The 22303-nt window shown below is 44.1% G+C and overlaps 1 protein-coding gene across 7 annotated transcripts in view; it reads left to right on the top strand.

The window, feature by feature from the left end:
• The window catches only part of FRMD4B (FERM domain containing 4B), a 209569-nt gene that overhangs the window by 98156 nt on the left and 89110 nt on the right, over positions 1 to 22303 (top strand). For 6 of the 7 annotated variants that reach the window (XM_060239520.1, XM_060239521.1, XM_060239522.1 and 3 more), the window contains exons 6-7: positions 1258 to 1314; positions 2269 to 2291. The exons of the other annotated variant lie outside the window; for it this stretch is intronic. In XM_060239520.1, coding sequence (XP_060095503.1) covers positions 1258 to 1314; positions 2269 to 2291 — 80 coding nt within the window. The remainder of the gene's footprint in view (positions 1 to 1257; positions 1315 to 2268; positions 2292 to 22303) is intronic. 7 annotated transcript variants of the gene reach the window in all.

Below are 22303 nucleotides of genomic sequence, written 5' to 3'. Positions count from 1 at the left end.
AAGCAGGAAAATAATAAACAGTTGGCAAAGGTAGCAGATCATGCTTTCCTCAAGGCCAAAGTTCGCATAGTTTGTGAAGATTTGTAAATAGATATCGTAGAGGAATCCTAAGGCTTAAAGGGAAGAGGAGGTTCCGATCATGGTCATGGCACTGGTGAAGGGCTAATCTCCCTCTTCATTTTCTGGATGCAAATTTTCTCCCATTGCTCTTTTTAAAAAAATCTTCCAGCTCTTACAACAATAGGGGAGGGACTGAACTGGATCCTTTGCAGGTGCCTTTAAGTTTAAAACAATGCTTTAAATCTGTTTACAAATCTCCCACTGTCACAATTTCCCACCTTCACAATGTTAATTTTTACTTCAAATGTTCTCACATGTGAAATGCGCGTAGTAATGGCCTGCCTTGCCGGGAGGGAGGGGTGTATTGTAAGTATGGAACAGCTATGGATTAAAAAAATCATCTGCATGTTAAAGTCACTTAATAATTCACTTATAAGCAGTGCTGTAGCACACAGAAATGTTTTCATGTCCCTTTCTACACTTTTAACTAGAATTCAGTTAACTGTTTTGTGCTGTAAGAAGCTAACTCAGATATTCAAAATCAGGATGGAAACAAAGGTCTTTAAGTTCCTGCTCCCACTTGCTGTGTTTGTTGCTGTGCAGTGCAGTTGTAAGCACAGTTACATCCTTGTAACTCCATTGAAGTTAATGGGTTTAGAAGGGTGTGATTTGACCCAGGATTGGTCCAGGAGAGAACTGAAAAGCTTGCCTGCTGTGTCACAGTGTTTTGGCTAGTATTAATACAGAGTATTACATGGCTTTTTTTTTTAGTTTTGGTGTGAGCCAACACAGCTTTCTATATTCTTTCTCAAATCAATGTGTATATGTGCATTTTATAACACAGCATGCTCAGCAGTGGACAGAAGTCTTTAGTAGGGAACCTGAATCTTGGGAGCCCTGTAGGGCCTTGATGTGCAGTGAAGGTGTGATTCATTAAAATTGACAGTCAATTCCATATGGCAGCTTCCTCTAGACTCTGGATCCTCCTTTATTTTCAGAATGGTTCTGCTGACTGTCTCTGTTAAGCATTATGGATGTAACAAACTTTACAGATCAAATTACATGCACCCCCCTTCTGCCACAATGGTATAGTCTGCAATTGAAGGAAAACCAGCCTAGTGACAGACTAACAGATTCAGTGTAGCCCCAGGGGGGCATCTCAATGTCCTCTTAATATTTTCCTCTTAATTTGAATAGGGACACATTGAGGTGGAAAGTGAAACAGTCTTCAGATTAGCTGCTTTGGTTTTACAGGTAAGTCTTCCATCAATTCTGTGTTCTTTTCAATGCATTTTCTAATATGCCTTCAGTTCTCAAACTTTGGCATTTTTGTAACAATTGGCATCTACTTATCATACCCACATCCCCCTTGTCCTCAACAAAAAAGGGATCATTTACAGTTTAAGTATATTATAGCCATAAAGCTAACCAGAGATATATGTAAACATGTGTGGGAGGAGTGTGGAGAAAACCTTTTTTTAGCAGAGGAAGATTGTGATTTGTATAAACTGCATCTTTGCTATATGCTTCTAGTTTAATATCTTTCTCCTCAGTGCACATGATATGTAGCTATGTTAGATGAATAGGTGACAAAGAGGAGGAAAATTTAGTAATGATTCTGAATGTAGAGCTTTTCTTGTAACTTCAGCTTTAATAAGACTGAAACAATTTTTTTAAAGAAAAATGAGCTTTATTAACTTTGATCAAGTTTATTTTAATACATAGCTGACTTTCTTGTGATGAACTTTGATCATTTTATATGTTTTGCCATGTTTTGGGTTTTGTTTTTTTTAAAAACAGCTAAACATTTTTAGCATGCCACCATTGGGCTTTCCTTGACAAAACATCAGCAGACTGATGATGGCTTTGACTTTCTGAACTGTTTGTGTTGTTTTGGACTAACCCAGAATACTTAAACAAGGGCCCCTGGTGCTCTCTGTGATTTTAGTTTCTGGGTAGCTGCAACTGAACATAATCAAGGATGGGCTTCCTAGTTCTTTCAAAAGAATGGCTATACTTTAAAAGAAAATAACCTTGTAAAACAAGTAATATTCTTTAGATTGTGAGAGAGGCCCTGTGTTGTTTGTTTTAATGAACTAAAGAAAAAAATCTATTAGGTGATGTGATGCCTACATTTAACACACGCTGTAAAAAAAAGAATGCATTTTAACATTATTTACTTTCCCCCCCCACCCCCCTCAACTGTAGGAAGCTAAAGGGGACTATTCCAGGTAATTACATTTCCCTTTTTTCCAGTATTAGCTAACTGAATGACTGTGCTTGTTCAATTTACATTGCATTACTTTAAAGGGTCTTTTAACTAAGTTCACATGGGGAGGGGGTGAGATAACTAAATGCAGTAGCTGGAGCAAAATCCCTGCCACTGAATCGGTCCCCTTGGAATTGGGATGAGAGTCTTTTGTGAATGGGGTGTGAATCGAGACTTTGTCTTTCAGTGACCATAACCTGCTTGCTTACATCAGCAAACCTCTAATAAGGCGGAACTTGAATAAACAATGCCAGTGTTTTGTGTGTTCTGCAGGCTCCTTCCTCCCTCTCGTTTCTTTTATTTTTCATTTTTTTAAAAAAATTAAAAAAATCTGAGCCTCCTCATGACCCCACCTTATGAATAGCCCTGATGTGTGCCCAAAGAGATGAAGTTTGTCAGGTGCCTGCTTTGGAGCTCAGTGTTCAACGTTTCTTTTGCAGCTGCCCCACGGGGGCCCCAAGCATCTTGCTCTTGACCTGACAGTTGTATTGTGGCTGGCGAGAGAGACTTCGAGCTCGCCGGGTCTAGCTCTTTACCTACTGGTGTGTAAACCAGGCAGTTTTCACCCTGTTTCTACCTGTTGAAGACAGCCACTTCAAGGGCAACTGCAAGCCAGTTAAAGGATGGGAAAGTTTTTTTTTTAAAGAGGCAAAGGAATAAAAAGGGAAGAGTGTCTGAACTAGAGGAGAGAGCGTGCATAATTAGCGTGGCCCAGTGAACAAACAGAAATTCAAAAGGTCAGCTATAGTCATGTTAATGTTTTACTGCTGGCCAGCCTTTCTGCAAAAAGAGAGACAGCTTGTTTACAGTGCTCCTATAACAGTGTTGAGGTGACAGAGAGGCTATGCAGAACTGAAGATTTTCAGACAGCATTTTTTGGTAATCCCTCCGTGGGATAGCTACTATCAAAATGTCGGTTATGACATATACAAAGCTGCCTTATCCTGAATCAGACCATCGAGGTTAGTGTTGTCTGTGTCTGCTCAGATTGGCAGCAGCTCTCTGGGGTCTCAGGTGGAGGTCTTTCACTTCACCTGTTGCCTCATCCTTTTTAACGAGATGGCAGGGGCCAAGCTTGGGACCACCTGCATGCAAAGCAGAGGCTCTTACTTTGAGCCGCAGCCAGGGCTTTTCTTGAGCAGGAATGCACAGGAACACAGTTCTGGCTGGCTTGGCACCAGGGAGTGTGGCCTAGTATGCAAATGAGTTCCTGCTGGGTGTTTTCTACAAAAAAGCCTTGTGTGAAACAGTGGTGATGTCAGAGGGTGTGACCTAATATGCAAATGAGTTCCTGCTGGGCTTTTTCTACAAAAAAGCCCTGGCTGCAGCTCAGCTTTATTATGACAGGCATGGAAGAGGCAGAACGCTGACCTGGATAGATTAGACTGATGTCACAGACAGGCAACCTGTTTGGCCTAACTCACAACATCTACCTGTAAAGACCAGTGCACTGGCAGACAAAAGGAGAAGTGGAGAAGAATGTGGTCTGGTGTGCTGTTGTTTAGCATGTATGTTGAGCTTCTGCTTGTTCTAGGTTTCTGCTCTTGCTCTATATTATGCCTCCTGTGCCAGGTCCTTCTCAGTGGAAGCTAGGACAGACAGGGTTGGACCCACTGCAAGGACACAGAAGGGAATGACTTGCCCCCTTCCCTCTCCCTAGTGCAGCTTCCCAACCTGTGGAGACCATTATTCCAGGGGTTGGAAATGGCTCCTGATGGGCTAGGAGAACCAGGAGGATCCTTGGCCTACGTCTCTTTCAATGAACCGATTGTGGGATCCAACCTAGTGGTATTATCCTGTAGGACAATCACATCAACAACATTTCTAGTTTGCATGGACTTCCACTGCCATCAATAGTTAGGTTTCCTTTAATGTACCTAAGGAAAAGTCATAGCTGTCAGGGCTGCTATTTGCATGGATTTAAAGCATGGGTAGCTACATGATAATAACACTACGAAGTTGTATAGGGAATTATTCAATTAATTCCTGTCTTCAAGCTATGCTGCTCATGCTGGCCTGCCAAGCCATTGGTAAGCCTTTTGCCTTATCAGGGATCATCGCACTTCCTGTGGAACTTGTGGCCAAGAAAAACCTTCATCTGGAAGTAGCCTCACTACTCATTGGTTATTTTGTAACAGAAGGCAAACACTGTGATGATAAAGGATTGTAGATCCAGCAAAGTGGATTGGAAAGTATGAGGATTTTTAATTGGTATGATTAGGCTATTAACCACAGATTACAGTTTCAAACTTTAATCCATGAAAAGATTTGCAGTGTGTCCAGGGCATTATCATATGGAACATTTCATGTAGATTGCAAATTCAGCATGTAATGGTGGTGGTGTTCCAGTAATAAACTGTCTCAGTGGAAAGAAAACTGTTGCCTTAAGTAAATACCATGTTGAGATATTTTGATATTCAGGATAGCATTATACTCTTTTGTGCCTTGTGTAAAGGCTTGGTTGCATCCCTTAGCTAATTATTTTCTTTGTACTCTGGTTTTCTAATCTAAACTGTGCATTTGTGAGATGTTTTTTCCTTGCATACATAAGCCTGGTTTACACATACGCTTGGTGACAACTGATCCTGCATATGTGAATCGCTGATTAAACCACCAAAGACAGAACATCCGTACTGCCTACCTTAATTTGAGGACCTATTCATGCACTGCTAGCAGCAGCATGGGCAGTGAGAACTACCTGCACATGGTTTCTTTTTATTCTGGTTTGGTAACATCCAGAGGCCACATGGCCGAGGCTGATTATATGGTTCTTTGCTATCCAGTTAAGGTTTAGCTGGGAGGAAGGATTATGTTTGAGTGGCCATGAACCACAATGGGGCTTTGGCTCAGCAGCAGACCCAATGTTTTGCATGCAGAAAATCCTATATTTGTTTTGGACATTTCCATTTACAAAATTTCAGTTTATGTGGACAGCCAGGACTGATAAAAACAGTCAGTACAGAGCTAGGTGGTCTGTCTTGGTATGTTCACTTAATGAACTCTTTCCACTTAATTTCTGAATCTACTGGAACAGCATGGGAAACAGCCACAGGAAACACTTCCCGCCCCAAGTTGCTCCTGGTAATGTATGAGTCAGCCCCCAAAACATACTTTTTATTGAACTTGGTTCACACATTCAGCTGCCAGCCTTCATTCACTGAGTAACCAAATGATGAGCAGTTAATGGATGTCAGGTAGGAACCTGCCCGTAGTACCCTTTGACTCATCAGTTTGATATACTTCCTTCTGCATGCTGCTAGAATTCATGCTAAAGGACTACATGCTGTGAGTGTTGGTATATTGTGTAAGAAAATATATCAGTCAATATAGAAAAGCTACACAAGGTAAAGGGAAGACCAGGATAGTTTCTTGGGTCACTAGACTGCTGCAGGAGTTCTGAGTTCAGTTCATAGCTCTGTAGGCCCATAGTTCTTTGTCTGAGGTTCTTCCAAGCAGTGGGACTGCTAATGCTCAAGTTGCCCAGCTGCTTAGAGTCCCCATAGGACAATCACCAGCATTGTAGTTCAGAGTTTCTGAACTACATAGTATAATTTTAGCTAGATCAATGCCATGATCTAGCTGACATCAGTGAGCTTAGAATAATATACTCTGTTTGGGATTGCACTGTAAGATTCACAATTTCCAGTATGTCTTAAGTCACTAATTCATAGTCTTTGCAGTGCTAGTGAGGCATTAATGCTGATAGTTAAGAGGGATGTTGATAAACAGGAACATGTCCAGAAGAGGATGACAAGGGTGGCAAGGGATCAGGAGACTGTCCTATGAGGAGAGGTTGAAGAAAGTGGTTATATTTAGCCTTGAGGGAAGATGATTGTGAGAAGAAAAAGATGATGATATTGGATTTATATCCCGCTCTATACTCTGAATCTCAGAGTGTCAGAGCGGTCACAGAGCAGATTTCCCCCCCAACACACAACAGACACCCTATGAGGTGGGTGGGGCTGAGAGAGCTCTTATAGCAGTTGACCTTTCAAGGACAACTCCTATGAAAGCTATGGCTGACCCAAGGCCATTCCAGCAACTGCAAGTGGAGGATTGGGGAATCACACTTAACCACTACACCAAATGGGAATAAAAGTCATCTTCAAATATTTGAAGAGCTGTCATATAGAGAAGGGGTTTCCAGGGTTTTTGTCTCTGGCGGGGGATGACCTGTGGTAGCTATTGTACCATAGAGTTTTCCCTCCTAAATGGCTAGAGCGTCCAGGAAAACCATAGAGTTTCCCTGGAAATGCCTAGAGTGGATGCTGCGCGATGGCACTGGTGTGATGACATCACTTCCAGGTGATGCCATCACACTGGCGACATCAGGGGAGGCTCCCCCCGCTGGCGCAATGTGGGCTGGTGGGTTGGGAACCTCCAGGGCATGGAAACCCCCACCCAGATCGGGGGCTTGGCAGCCCTAGGGGTGTCAAAAGCATTTGTTATGAGGGCCAGATTTGTCATAAATTAGACTTTGTGGGGCCAGGCCATGCGTGTCATAAAATGTAATGCCAGGTACTAGAGATATAAACTTTATAAAGGATACAAACACAATTAAAATATTAGTTTTTTACTTAAAATACAAACATTTACTTTAAAATATAAAATGAAACTCTTGTGATGGCTCTCCAGTGTAATATCAACCTTTGGCGGTGGGTTCCCAGCCTAATCACTAGGCACCACTGCTCAGGTTCATTCAACAGAGACAAACTGTATCAAACCTTAGTATGCAAGGAGATCTCTCCAGCAAGCAACAGCTTCAGCTGGCCATTCAAACACTGGAAAGTAAAACTGATCTCCACTCCATTGAAATAAATTGCAGCATAGGCAAAGCTGCAGGGAAAACTTGGAATACCGTATTTTTCGGACCATAAGACACACTTCCCCCCCCCCAAAAAAAAGTGGGGGGGAAAGTGTGTACGTCTTATGGTCCGAAGGTACGTACCTTCCGGGGGGGGGGCGATCTGCTGCCTCTTCCTCCGATCCGGCGCTTCCCCCACGCCTGCCTGCCTGGCTCCATCTTCTTCAGGCAAGCGCTGGGATCGCTCCACATGGCCCCACCGCAAACCCAGCACTTCGCAAGTGCCGGCTGCGGAGGGGGCAGCGTGCTTCCTCCTTGCCTGTGTGCCTAGCTTCAGCTGTGATGTTTAAAGCAAGCGCTGGGATCGCTCCCTCCGCCCTCCAATCCCAGCTCTTGCTTTAAACATCACAGCTGAAGCCAGGCACACAGGCAAGGAGGAAGCACGCTGCCCTCTCCACAGCCGGCGCTCGCAAAGCGCTGGGTTTGCGGAGGGGGCGGGTGCTTCCTCCTTGCCTGTGTGCCTGGCTTCAGCTGTGATGTTTAAAGCAAGCACTGGGATCGCTCCCTCCCCCTCCGATCCCAGCGCTTGCTTTAAACATCACAGCTGAAGCCAGGCACACAGGCAAGGAGGAAGCACACGCCCCCTCCGCAAACCCAGCGCTTTGCGAGCGCCGGCTGTGGAGAGGGCAGCGTGCTTCCTCCTTGCCTGTGTGCCTGGCTTCAGCTGTGATGTTTAAAGCAAGCGCTGGGATCGGAGGGCGGAGGGAGCGATCCCAGAGCTTGCTTTAAACATCACAGCTGAAGCTAGGCACACAGGCAAGGAGGAAGCACGCTGCCCCCTCCGCAGCCGGCACTTGCGAAGTGCTGGGTTTGCGGTGGGGCCACGTGGAGCTATCCCAGTGCTTGCCTGAAGAAGATGGAGCCAGGCAGGCAGGCACGGGGGAAGCGCCGGATCGGAGGCAGAGGCAGCGGATCGCCCCCCAGGAGGAAGGTGCGTCTTATCCTCCAGAGCGCCTTATGGTGCGAAAAATATGGTAGATTTCCCATTATGGTCTCTGGGCCCAGATAGACTACACACAGAGCATAGAAAGGGCACAGAGACCTCAATGGAAAAGCCATTCCACATTTTCTTTGCAGCTTTGCAAGTGCAGAACAACTTCCTGCTGAAGCAGTTACAGACAAGGCAGAAGGAGCTGGGAACTTTGGCAGCCTCAGAGCTTCAAAGGTGAAGGGGGGAGGAAATACCCACCGGCCTGATTAAAGCCTGGGGCAGACTGGTTGTGGCCCAAAGGCCATAAGACACCTCTGATATAGAGGATGGAGCAGTTTTCTGTTGCCCCAGAAATTAAATCAAAAGAGTTTTCATCTAACATTACAAAGAACTTCCTGACAGGGCAGTTCCTCAGTGGAATAGGCTTTTGGGAGGTGGTGGTCTCTCCTTCTTTGGAGTTTTTTGAGTACATGCTAGATGGCCATCTGGCAGGAATGCTGATTCTGTGACTTGTGAATTTTGTCAGATCATGAGAGGGAGGGGCAGGAAGGGATGAGCCAGAGCTTGACTCTTATGGCCCTTTCTTACATGCCCAGGGTAATGCCAACCACTTCTTTGGAGTCAAAGAGTAATTTTCTTTCAGGCCAGATTGGCCCAGGGATTCTGGAGGGGTTTTGCCATCCTCTGGGCATAAAGGAAGGGTCGCTTGGGAGAGGGGGGGGGGGGGGTAGCTGTGAATTTCCTACACCGTGCAGGGATCCCTTCCAGCTCTATGTTTCTATGATGAAAATAGCATAATTTCCTTGTTTCCAGCACAGGTTATGGCAGGCCATCTCAGTAGGAAAGGCATTTTATTGTGTGAATGAGAAACAAGCTGGAATACCAATGCGCTGCCTCCCATATACAGTTTATATAGTCCTGCATGAAAAATAATTAACATTTTTTTAAAAATCAGCCTGATTAATCAGCATCACCTTTTTTGCTTTTTTAATTAATTACGCATTCCATTTCATTGACAACTTTAACAGCCCTAGCTGTAATTCCTTTCCCTGCTAGTAGCCTCAACATTGATACTGTTTTGTTTTGTTTTGTTTTGGGGGGGTGCAGTGATTCTTCAAGATACACAATAACTGCATTGATTTCATCTTGGGACAGTTGGCAAAGTAGCAGGTGGGAAGCACATGTTTCAGACTGGACAGTCAGAGTACTCTACTGATATCTGACCTGGGTTCAGAAAGAAACCAAGCTTTGACAATAAACATTTCAGGCCCCCTAACAGGTTTTTGGGTGTTTTAAAAATAAATAAATAGTTTTAAATGTTAATACTATATTTTGCCATGTCAGACAGTTAAATTGAGGAACTTTTTTAAAAGTCAGAGCATAAAGGATTTTGAAAAAAAAAAGTATTTGAAAGTATCTTTTCTTCTTCCAAACCTAACTATTTGGTAGGATTGCCAGGTCCAATTCAAGAAATATCTGGGGATTTTGTAGGTGGAGCCAGGAACAAGGTTGGACAAGCATAATTGAACTCCAAAGGGAGTTCTGGCCATCACATTTAAAGGGACTATGCAGAAGCTGGGTTCAGGTAGCCGGCTCAAAGTTGACTCAGCCTTCCATCCTTCAGAGGTTGGTAAAATGAGTACCCAGCTTGCTGTGGGGGCGGGGAAGTGTAGATGACTGGGGAAGGCAATGGCAAAACCACTCTGTAAAAAGTCTGCTGTGAAAACATCATGATGCAATGTCACCCCAGAGCTGGAAATGACTGGTGCTTGCACAGGAGACTATTTTTACCTTTTTTACCTTTTAAATGCCTTCCCTCCATTGGAAATAATGAAGGATATGGGCACCTTCTTTTGGGGCTCATAGAACTGGACCCCCTGGTCCAATCTTTTTGAAACTTGGAGGGTGTTTTGAGAAGAGGCACTGGATGCTATGCTTATAATTAGGTGCTTCTACTTCAAAAAAACAGCCCCCACAAAGCTCCAGATACCCACAGGTCAATTCTCCATTATACCCTATGGGAATCAGTCTCCATAGGGAATAATGGAGTGCCCAGCAGATATTTCCCTCCCTCCCCCCACTTTCTGAGAACCCTGAAGCGGGGGGAGGACCTCCAAACTGGGGGATTCCCTGCCCCCACCTGAGGATTGGCAACTTTACTATTTGGATGTCATTTCAGATAATAATTTTAAAATGGAATTCATGGTTTTGTTTTTAATGAGTCTCCAAAACTGAAATAATGACAAGCTGCTGTTCAGGGCAGGATTGTTCAATGGGAACTTTTTGTGATCTGCAAATCAGGTCTGTTGACAGAAAAGAAAGAGACTTTTCCTTATCAAAAACCTGGTCATACCCAGCCATCAGGTTGTGTACTGATCAGCTATATAAACAGAATACTGTATGCTGGTGTTGAAATAGCAATGCCTCAGGGATGGCTGCATGGATGTTATGGGGTGGGAGGAAAGCAGTGTTTGTTTTCCAACATAATTTGAAAGCTCTGTAGTAGCTTACAGCTAGAGTGGTTTGGCACCAGCATGACTAAGTTGAAAAGGCAGAGTTTCTTGAAGTTTGCCAGGGAATTTGAGGCAGAGGAGTTTAGAATGGAAAAGTTCCCAGATGAGGGTTTTTTACACACACACATTATTGCTAGTGTTAGTCATATGCTTTGAGATAGGCATGTGCTTTGAGCAGCCTGGGTCTCTAATTCAGAATTTAAAGAAGACTAGTCAAATATTAATTTATAAATTGGGGAGGACATGCTGTCAGGCTTGTGCCTGGCACTTTGTTACAACAGGTCCTAAAGGTATTCTGTTAAGGTTGCCAGACCTCCTGTTATGACAGGAGGCTTCCTGCCAGTATCCCTTGTTGCTTGCTGCAGAAATTGTTTAAAAAAAACACTGACATCACACACTGTTGTCATTTCCGGGGGAAACCAGGGGGGGGGGGGGAAGGGGTTACTAAGGGTGTGGGGGAAAGTGATATTATGTAGCACTCAGAAGCACCAGAAACTCTACACAGAGTTCCCCAAGATTCCTAGAGTGACATGATGCCACTTCCAGTTTTTCCTGGAAGTGATGTAATACCGCACACACCCTCATATCACTGCCTGAAAAAATACTGCTTGTCTGGCAACCCTATACCTTGTAGGAGGAAAGACTAGTTATAGTTTCAGCTTTCATCAAAAAACAACAACAACCCACTTGTGCAAAAGTATTTGTGTCCATTTTGGTTGATACTTTTTTAAAGAAGAGAATCTTGTTTTCCAAGTTGTCACATGTAAGGCTGATGTGATTCCAAAAATGTAGAAAGTAGAAAAGGAAGTAGTAAGGAAGAAGGGATAGTGAAGTAGTCTGGAGCTGAGCCTCAGCTCTCTGATTCTTGGAAGCACAGAATTTTCACATAGGATGTTTGAAGTGGCTCTTGTTTTGATCAGATTTATAAACACGACAGGTCTGTTCACCTTCCAAATGCCTGTTCTTGACTTTCTCTTCTGTCATATAAACAAGCATTACCATGAATAGCGCAAGAGAAGCTCAAAGGTAGTTTAAGTCTTGCGGGTGACTATATTTTCAGATTGTCGCTGGTTCCCAAGTATCAACCTAGACAAACAGCTGTGAAATCTGTGACTGTGCTTTTGTTTTCCCAGCATTTTTAAAATAGACCTTGCAGCTGGATCACAGGAAGTGAAGGGGTTTAACACTTCTACTCTCTGCATGAGGCCTCTCTTTCCATGTAGTCTTTTCCTCTAACAATTCTGCAATCCCCAGCATCAGGTTTTCAAGAGGTGTTAGGGCAATACTGGAGAAAGGGGAGGCAGGAAATATATGCATCCATGAAAACTTTCAGCTTTCCTTTTGTAATATCCAACACACTAGTTTCTAGCATTTAAGCTGTTTTGACATGTGGAAAAACAGCAAATAAATATTTTTTATAAATAAACTTAGAGATAGAGGGAAATGACAAAGTGAAATACTTATCGACTCAACATGTAATTAAACTGTAGAATTCACTGCCAGTGAGCATAGACAGCATTACAGGAGGACTCTACAGGTTCATGGAAGATAGGCCCATCAGTGGCTACTAGCTATGGTGAGTAAAGGGCACCTTCCCATCCAGTCAGGCCTGGCGCTAGGGCCTCGGGTGCCCCAGGCCGGCACCTGCCCTGCGCCCCCCCGTGCCTGCCCCGCAGCTGCACCCCCATCCACAGGGAGGGCATGTGGCAGCACAGCAGGGGAGGGCTACCCCCGCCCGACTGCTTTTGCCTTCAAGGCGAGAGATGCTGGGTACGGTGCGTTCTCCAAGCCCTGCTTCCCTTGTGAGGGAAGCTGGTCTTGGAGGAGAGTACATGCCAACAAGCCAGCCCGCCGCTGTCAGCTTCCTGAGTTTGCTACCTTGGAAGTCAAGCATGGCAGGGGGAGGGGGCATCCAGCAGTGCCCATAGGTAAGGTGGCGCCCTAAGCAGCTGCCTATCTTGCCTACTCCCAAGTGCCAGCCATGCATCCAGTAAACCTCTGAATTACCATGCTGAAAGGCAGCCTCAGGAAAGGTCCTTGGCCTTTATGCCCTGTTTGTTGGCCCTCTAAAGAATTGGTTGGCCACTGTGTGAAAAAGCATGCTGGACCAGATGGACCACTGTTCTGATCCAGCAGGGCTCTTCTTATGTTTTTAAGTAACCACAATTTAAGAAGGATATAGGCAAGCTGGAACATGTCCAGAGTAGGGCAACCAAGATGGTTAGGGGTCTGGAGACTAAGTCCTATGAGGAAAGGCTGAAGGAGTTGGGTATTTTTATGTTTAGCCTGGAGAGGAGATGATTGAAAGGTAATAAGATCACCATCTTCAAGTACTTGAAGGGCTGTCACATAGAGGATGGTGTGGAGTTGTTTTCTGTTGCCCCAGAAGGTCAGACCAGAACCAACGGGTGGAAATTTAATCTAAAGAGTTTCCGGCTACACATTAGGAAGAATTTCCTGACACCGGTTCCTCAGTGGAACAGGCTTCCTTGGGAGGTGGTGGGCTTCTTCTTTGGAGGTTTTCAAACAGAGGCTAGATGACCATCTGACAGCAATGCTGATTCTGTGAACTTAGGTAGATCATGAAGGGGGGCAGGAAGGGATGCATCAATGCTAAGTTGTTACTGGGAGTGTAGGGAGAAAAGGTAGTTGTGAATTTCCTACATTGTGCAGGGAATTGGACTAAATGACCCTGGAGGTCGCTTCCAACTCTATGATTCTGTGATTCTGTGAAATCTGACTGTCCATAAGAGCATGCAGGGAAAACAAAATATTCAACATATGGTTAGCTGCCTTAAACCAACTGAGTTGCCATAGCTTTGGTCCTCTAGTCCAGCATTTTCTGCTCTTAGTGGTGGCTGCACTCCAAGGTCACAGCTAGAGATCTTCCCCAGTACTGCTACCTGATGGAGGTGCCTGGAATGAACTTATGCATACAAAAGCGAACGATTGACCACTGAGCTGCAGCTGTTTCTCTTTGTTAACATAAAAAGAGAGCAACACTGATGTTGCTTTGCATCTGTTCTGCAGCCAAAGCTGACAGAGCACTTACTCATCTGCTCAGTTTTGTTTGGAGGTGCCCCCTGAAGTTCTTGCAACTGGAATCACTTTGCTCTTGAACAGACACATATGTCTATAAACAAACAGAAGAGCTGAAACATCTGGTGGTCTTTCTGCATCTATGGTCTGTTGCATACATCATGGAACACAGTGTGGAATGTCCATAAAGAATGGCAAGAAGTTCCTTTGCTTTCCTTGCTGCACTCTGGAATAAGCCAGCTGCTGTGGTAGTGCAGGTGGTCCTGGTGGCAAAAAAACCAGAGCTACCACATTTGCTTTGGTGTCTCCCTCGTAATCATACTTAAGAGACTTGTAGTCATACTTAAGAGTCAATGGCACACACTAACCCCTTGATCATGAATAACTTCCCAATGTTGTAAACTCTGGGGAACTATCTTCTATGTTAATTTGGTAATTTTTCTTATCTTGGAGAATACGGGCTTAAATTCCAAATCTGGACAGCAGTAGACATTGTACATCGCTGTTCCCATCTTTCAGTGCAAAAGGGCGGCCATGGGGTGAGAGATCCCTCAAACTCAAGGTTGTAATTCCAGCAAGAGCTCCTTTGTATATTATGTAATATGATTTCCCTGATGTAGCCAATCCTCCCAAAAGTTTATGAGCTCCTGCTAGAATTCCACCCCTGCTCACACCTACCACCGCCTGCTAGCAAGCAGAGAGGAAAATAGGATCTGGTTCATACTGTACAAGAGCAGTCATAGTACCCATTGCATACAACACCACACAAACTGTTCTCCTGCCCATCCATGCTTCTGAAGCACAGGACAGTTTTCAGTGTAGTAACACTACTCTCGACTGTGCTGTGCACCAATACAGGATGAGATGGTTCTACACAGGGGTCGTTTTGTAGAAAAATAGGTGTTGGAGCTCATTAGCATAACTCATTATCATATGCCTCCTCAGCCAAAAGCAACCTGACACAAGAAAATAGAGCTCTGGACGAGCAAGGCCTGATTGGGCCGGCTAGAGATCCAGCCAGACCAAGCAGCCCTTGCTCCCTGGGGCTCTGCTGGGCTTCAAGCCACCCGCCGCCCAAAATCACATAAGAAGTGGAGAAAGGGTGGTGTAGGCATCTCCAGGGGTTAATGAGGGCTGCTGGAGGCATGGCAATCTCCTGCTGGCTGGCTGGCCTGCCTGCTGCCCTAATCCAGGGATTGTTATGCAGCTGCACCTACTGTTCAATGGACAAGGTGGGGGGGGGGTCAGTAAGGTTCAGGAGCTGCACTCCTGTGAGCTGCTGCTGAATTCGAGGTCTGGTTCTATTCAACTTCACTACTAGCGAAAAAGGAGGAGGGAACCACTGACCCTTTAGCTACCAGAATACTATGCTCAGTATTATGGGAACTGCATGGACAAAAGCCATATGGGACCAAGGCTGGATGAGAATTAGGTGGGATTGAGCGAAAAAGCTAGTTGGATCTGACCCGCGACACATTTTATTACATAGCAGGCTAAAAACCAATGCAACGTTTGTACAATATAACAGAATCAATACAAAAATAGAAGCCAGCTGTTCCCTCCTCTCCTGCCTGCTTGCAGCTAAAGAAGATAAATCATTGGGGGAAGTGGCACAAAGGAGGATCTTTACCATCAGAATCTTGGCCAAGAATTATGACAGTGGCTCAATTTTTGTGTAACCTCTTTCCCTTTGAAACTGCCTTTTCCACCTTTCATTCACTAACCAGAGGACAGGAGTGGGTGACCAGCTTTCTTCCTGACCTATCCTTCCAGCTCCAGTGCCCAGTGTTGTAGCAGCAGCATTAGCCCCCCAGGAAACCCTCAGGCCCAGCAATTTCTCTGCCTTACCAACTGCTGATGCTGACTGGCTCAAGGCCATACTTCTCATCTCCCTTCCCTGCAGTAAAGGGGCCACTTTAATTTACAGGTGAACACCAGCAAGACTGGGCCACTCTGACTGCCACAATTAGAGACCTTGAGCTTCAGCATAAGCAGACGTGTAACAAAAAAATCTACCTTCATCTACAAGAAGAAAGGAAACGGCTAGAAGCTTTGGAAACGCAGGGTATCAAACGCAATTTATTATTCACTAAACAGGCTTATTGCTTCAGAGGCCCTAAATTCCAAAGGCTCTTGGCATGGAAAGCCAAGCATCAAGCCGCTAATTTAAATGTAAAGGGTCTTAGAGACCGCAACGGTACTTTATGCACTTCCTCAAAATCCATTTTGAAAGTCTTTAAGCAATTTTACTCCTCCCTATACCAATCCAAAAACCCATCCTCAGAATCGATCTCTACCTTCTTTCAATCTATCAACTCTCTTCCCATGATACTAGAACCTCATAGAAGCTATCTAGACCATCCCATAGATGAACTGGAACTTGCTGAAGCCATTAAATCCTTGCGTACAAATAAATCCCCGGGCCTTGATGGTTTCACCTCTGAATTTTATAAAGCCCATGGCCCCTCACTTTCCCCATATTTATTGTCCCTCTTTAACCATATCCTGGATACTGGCTCTACTCCACAGTCGTGGAACCTTGCCAAGATTATTGTTTTGCACAAGAAGGGAAGGAATGAATTAGACCCTACATCCTACCGACCGATATCCCTCCTGAATACTGACTACAAGCTTTTTGCTAGTATCTTAACTAAACGGATAAATAGCTTTATAGCAAGTTATATCGCTCCAGATCAGTCAGGCTTCATTCCTAATCGTGACCTAACCGACGTCACCCCAAAAATGCTGAATTTAATTCACCACTGCAAATCTAAGGCCATCCGTGATGCCTGCATCTTATCTATAGACATAGAGAAGGCCTTCGACTCGGTCGAGCCTCTGTATCTCCACTCCCTACTTGAGATAATGAATTTTGGTCCCAAATTTCGTAATCTTATAGACTCCTTCTATCTCTCCCCTTCAGCCCTGCTACGGATTAATAATCTTAACTCTGACATCTTTACATTGTCCAGAGGTACTCGCCAAGGGTGCCCTCTTTCACCTCTCCTATTCGCTCTTGCAATTGAGCCCCTTGCTATTAAAATTAGGGATGACTCTCGAATTTATGGCGTCCCGGTAATGTCTAAAGCTTTTAAGCTAAGCCTCTTCGCAGACGATATAACTCTATACCTCACCAGTCCTTCCTCATCGCTCCCTGCAATCCACTCTCACTTGTCTGATTTTGCCGCAGCTTCTGGCCTCACTATAAATTTTGATAAATCCCTTCTACATCCCATCTCTTTATCCTCTGCTTCTATCGCCTTTATCAGAAAACACTACAGATACAAATGGGTCACAAAATCTTGGAAGCATCTCGGAATTCACATCCCTCTAAATTTTGATACCCTTTCTTCCATCAACCGGACTGAAATCTCTGACTCTATCAACTCCCTTCTAACCCTCTCTGACAAAAAATTTTTCACTTTGTTGGAGCGCATTTATCTAGTAAAATCTTTGATCTTACCTAAGATAGTGTTTTATTTATCCGCTGTCCCTTTATGTATCCCGGCCCCTTTGCTACATAAATGGCAGGCTCAAGTGAACGGATTTGTATGGCAACACCGGAAACCAAGGCTCAACTTTGCGTCTTGCAGGCGATCTACTTCGATGGGAGGCTTAGCGGTCCCTGACATCTCCAGATATCATGATGCTATCATCCTCTCTACCTTGATAAAATATTACAGGCCTTCCTATGTGGCGGACTGGAAGGTGATTGAAAATTCTTATCTTAAGACCTCTTCTTTTCAGGAGGAGCTCTGGGGTGTCTCTAGACGAGTTAAATCTTCTCTTTCCTCGAATCCCTTTCTAGCTTCTCTCCTACAAGTTTGGCGCAAACACTGCAATCTGCTAGCCCCTCCAACTTCCCCCCTAGCCACATTTGTTGGCCAACCCTGGTTTACTCCAGGTTTGTATAAAAACTCTTTTTCAAAATGGAGACAATTGCGGCTGACTCGCTTTGTTGATGTCCTCTCCAAGGGGATACTGAAAGATAAAGTGACCTTAGAGGCAAACTCTGAAATTCGACTTCCTTGGTTTGAATACCTGCAACTCAGACATTTATTAGATACTCATCTCTTTAGCCCTCCCTTGCGGATTCATCTTGGTGATTTTGAAAATTTTGTTTAATGACTCAGCCCCTATTAAAGGTTTGATATCGAAAATTTACAAACTGCTACTTCACTCCATTGACACAAAACCACACTCCTATCAAGGGGCCTGGCACCGAGATCTGGGTACCGAGCTAACCAAAGAGCAGTGGCAGGCTATTTGGAGTTCTTCCATATATAAAACGAAGGCAATGGACGTGCAACTTCAAGCCATTAAAGTTCTCACGCGCTGGTATAAGACCCCGGTGCAATTATCACACTCCTTCTCTACTTCGCCCCTTTGTTTTAAGAACTGCGGCCAGAGAGGCACATTCTTTCACTCCTGGTGGCTCTGCCCCGTTATACAAAGCTTTTGGAGGCTAATTTACCAAGAAGTACATGCCCTCACCTCATACTCCCCACCTTTCACGCCGGAGTACGCTCTCCTGAACCTTGTAGGCACCTCACGCATTCCTGAGCACGCGGAGGAACTAATTTCACATATGTTCATGGCAGCTAAATTTGCAATTGCCCTGGTTTGGAGGCAACAAACTCCTCCCTCGAGACAGGCATGGTGGCTGAAACTATGGGATTATTTTGTCTTAGATAAGCTCACCTATGACTTAGATCCTCGTTGCTCCTCCCAGACCGCTTCCTCGGACTTTGTGTGTAAATGGCGTCCCTTTATTGATAAAGTCTCAAAAGACAGCAGAAACCCTAATGACTCACACCATGCTATATTAATGTCATGCCAACTACTGTTGTAATTAGTTTTTTAATGGTTAACATTGTATGTATCCACTTTCTCACTATATATTGGTATATGCTATGCATCTGCTGATGTACTACCACCTTTGTACCTTGAACTTTATACCAATAAAGCTTTTCTGTGTCAAAAAAAAAAAAAAAGACTGGGCCCAGGTCCCCCCAGGTGACCAGGACCTTTGGAATTTTGTCCCCTTAGCCCCTCTCCCCCTCAGCCCTACTTAGTTCTAAATAATTACGTCTGGATTGTTCTACATGTATTCTATATAGAACTGTGTGTATTACCCCTTTCAGTAGTTTATTTTCTGACAGATAATCTCCCATCCCATTTTCAAGGTTTCTCTGAGCTCAGACCAAGCCTGTTGAAAAGTTAATTAAATTTGCTGCCAGGAGAGCTTCCATTTTCTTTAAATAGCTGACACACTGGATTTCTATGGCAGCCTATGGGTTGCAAAGATAACTAGTGCCTGGTATAGCATAACACAGACAGGGTAATGAATTCCTGAGAGCTGACAAGTGCGTGGGGAGGGGAACGGAGGGGGCTATCATTATTTGGGTGATAAGCACAGTTTGTAAGAGGAAGTGGTGTGTTTAAAATGTCCGGCAGACTGATGTACCACCTTGATTGCAAAGGAATTTCCACATTAGACAAAAGGAATATGGATTTCCACCATTCTGCACCTTGTACAGCATGTGCTGTATCAATGGTGGAGAATGGCAATGGTCTCACCTTGTAAATTTGCTTAAAAGACTTCAGCAGTTTAAATAGGATATTGAAAGGGAAAGTGGAAAGCTGTTCAAAAGAAAGAGCTGCTCTAGTTTTAAAAAAAGCCACAACGGTGCAGTGATGAAACACCTGATTCCCACATAAAACTGACTTTGCTTTTAAAATCAGTGCAACCTGTACAATCACTGCCAGTTACAACGTGACTTGGTTAAAAATGTGCATGGAGCTAGCCTGTTCAAGGCCATCACAGTATTGTGTATCCTGACAGCCAGTCTCCAGTCTCTCAAGAAGAGGCACTGCTAGTGTATGAATTCATAGGATTGTTGCATCAAACTAAGGATCTATCCTGCAAGCATTGTATCTCCCAAAGAGGCCAACTACATCCCTCCACAAGCAGGACATGGATGGCTAGTGGCCATCATCACATCTTAGGGTAGTTAATTATATAAATAAATTATGGGATATGTGGAGACATTTTAATAGGAGATGATGGAAATTGACCTAGGACGATAGGCATATATCCAGCCCAGGCTGGTAATATCAAATTTTAGATAATGAAGAAGAGGAAGATATTGGATTTATATCCCACGCTCCACTCTGAATCTCAATGTCTCAGAGCGGCTCACAATCTCATTTATCTTCCTCCACCACAACAAACACCCTGTGGGGTAGGTGGGGCTGAGAGAGCTCTCCCAGAAGCTGCCCTTCCAAGGACAACTCTGTGAGAGCTATGGCTGACCCAAGACCATTCCAACAGCTTCAAATGAAGGAGTGGGGAATCAAACCCGGTTCTCCCAGATAAGAGTCCGCACTACACCACTACACCAAACTGGCTCAGAAAATGGTTTGTATCTGATTATGCTGAAAATGGTTAGCATTTAGTGACCTGATCCAATCTAAAATGATTCCATGTGAATTTGGGGATGAAATGCACACTCGATTCTTTGCTGTTACTGAACCAGACTTGCCATATTGTGAGACAGTCAAAGTAACAAGTTCATTAAGCTTGTCATAGTTCTTTTGTTTGTTTGGAGGGGGGGGCTGTAGCAATCGCCAGCTCACAGTGAATGGACTACTTACTTAATTCATCATGAGCTGAATGAACAGCTGTACATTTCTGTATGAACTTCTTCAGTGTGTTTTGGACAGTGCTTAGCAAAATGGAGGTGGTGGCAGCTACAAGCATAGCCAGTTTTAAGAGGGGATTGGATAAAAATATGGAGCAGAGATCCATCAGTGGCTATTAGCCAGAGTATATGTGTGTGTATGTGTGTGTGTATATATATACACACATATATTGGCCACTGTGTGACACAGAGTGTTGGACTGGATGGGCCATTGGCCTGATCCAACATGGCTTCTCTTATATTCTTATGGCAAGGTCTTGTAGCAAATAAGTAAAAAGGTCTGTTTACCATGAGTAGAGAGTCTCCATATTGGGCAGAAGAAAAGCGTAAATGCAAGGAAGGTGTTCATCTGCATCAACCCATCGCCTAAAAGTGCATCTACAAGAGTGGTATTACTCTTTTTATTAGCATTGGGTATTGTAGATCATTTTTAAATAGATCCTTTTCAACGCTCCAAAGCTTATTAAGTGCTAGCTGCTTCTGCTATTATCATCTCCCATTCATTTGGTGTGATTACAGCACAGCCCAAAGCAGTGTTATACCCTTTTATATCTATTGAAGTCAATGGGCTAATGATTGCACAGCATATCGAGTGCTGTATAGACTAAAAATAACACGTCTTTGTCTCAGACATGTACAGTCTTCCATTTCCTTGAAAGCAATACCCTTCTCTCCAAATTAAATCCTAAATATCAGGATGGGAAACTTCAGATACTCACATTCATCTCTTACTCCTCCCTGAATTGTCTTCCCACTGTTAGAACTTACAGACTATAAGTTCCTTGGGAGGCAAGGACATTCTTTTTTAATTTCAGAAACTTTGTAGTGTATATCACTGATGCTATATAAATAAAGCTAACAAATAATTTAAGCTAACGAAGGATCATTGCCTAATGGAAGTAAGACAGGACAAAGACAAAACCATTTACATAGTGCTGAAATTGAGCTAGTCTTGGAGCTGTTTTTCATATGTATGCTGAGGCACTGTCTGGTTGTCTCCTTAATCTTATCTTGTCTTCACATGAACCAGCCAATTGTGTTCAATTGGAGTGTTGATCATATTCTTTACTCCCTTCAGCTTAAGTCAGTGCTTAGCTTCCCCTATGTGTTGTGAGGGAAGGGGAACAGACATTGTCTCTGTGGGCATTTGAGTACTTTTCAGATCCCTTTCCTTTCTTGGAAGGCTTGGGGGGAAAGTATAGATTTATCTATTTAACTGTATCTGGAGTCACTCTTCATTGGATATTGCTCTATTGTAATCCCATCCAAGACAGGAGAGAGATCTCAAGTCTCTAGTCTGCCTTTCTACTCACCCAAAGAACCTCTGTCTTGTCAGTAGAACCATCTAACATCCTTCCTCCAAGAAGCTCAGAGTGGTTTTCATAGCCATTTCCTCTTCTAGCAGATGGGTGGACAAAGGAATAACCATCCTGAAATCCTTGGAGAAAGGGTGGGATATGCAGCTCATTTTTTGTTGCAGGAACTCCTTTGCATATTAGGCCATACACCCCTGATGTAGCCAATCCTCCAAGTACGTCCTGTAGTACGTCCTGTACTAACAGCTTACAGGGCTGTTAGTACAGGACGTACTGTAAGCTCTAGGAGGATTGGCTACATCAGGGGTGTGTGGCCTAATATGCAAAGGAGTTCCTGCTGCAAAAAGAGACCTGGGGATAAATATGGAAATGGATGGAGAAATACATCAGATGAGATGGAAGACGATGAAGAAGGCCTTCTTCAGGAATAACCTTCCCTACTTTGGCAAGCTTCGGTTTACCCTTCTGGTTGCCTTTCTTACAGTTGCACTAAGGGAGCTGGGATGCCTGATGGATGTTAGTACCAGGGTTGAGACTGCTTGTCAGGATTTTGACAAGGCAATCCCCATTTGACAGTGTGCAGGGGAAATCAAGAACTATTTGAGAA

Source organism: Heteronotia binoei, chromosome 5 (assembly GCF_032191835.1).
Source record: "Heteronotia binoei isolate CCM8104 ecotype False Entrance Well chromosome 5, APGP_CSIRO_Hbin_v1, whole genome shotgun sequence".
In the NCBI taxonomy this organism is placed as follows: Eukaryota; Metazoa; Chordata; class Lepidosauria; order Squamata; family Gekkonidae; genus Heteronotia; species Heteronotia binoei.
The sequence above is the reverse complement of the archived record's forward strand: the minus strand, read 5'-3'. Positions and strand labels throughout refer to the sequence as shown.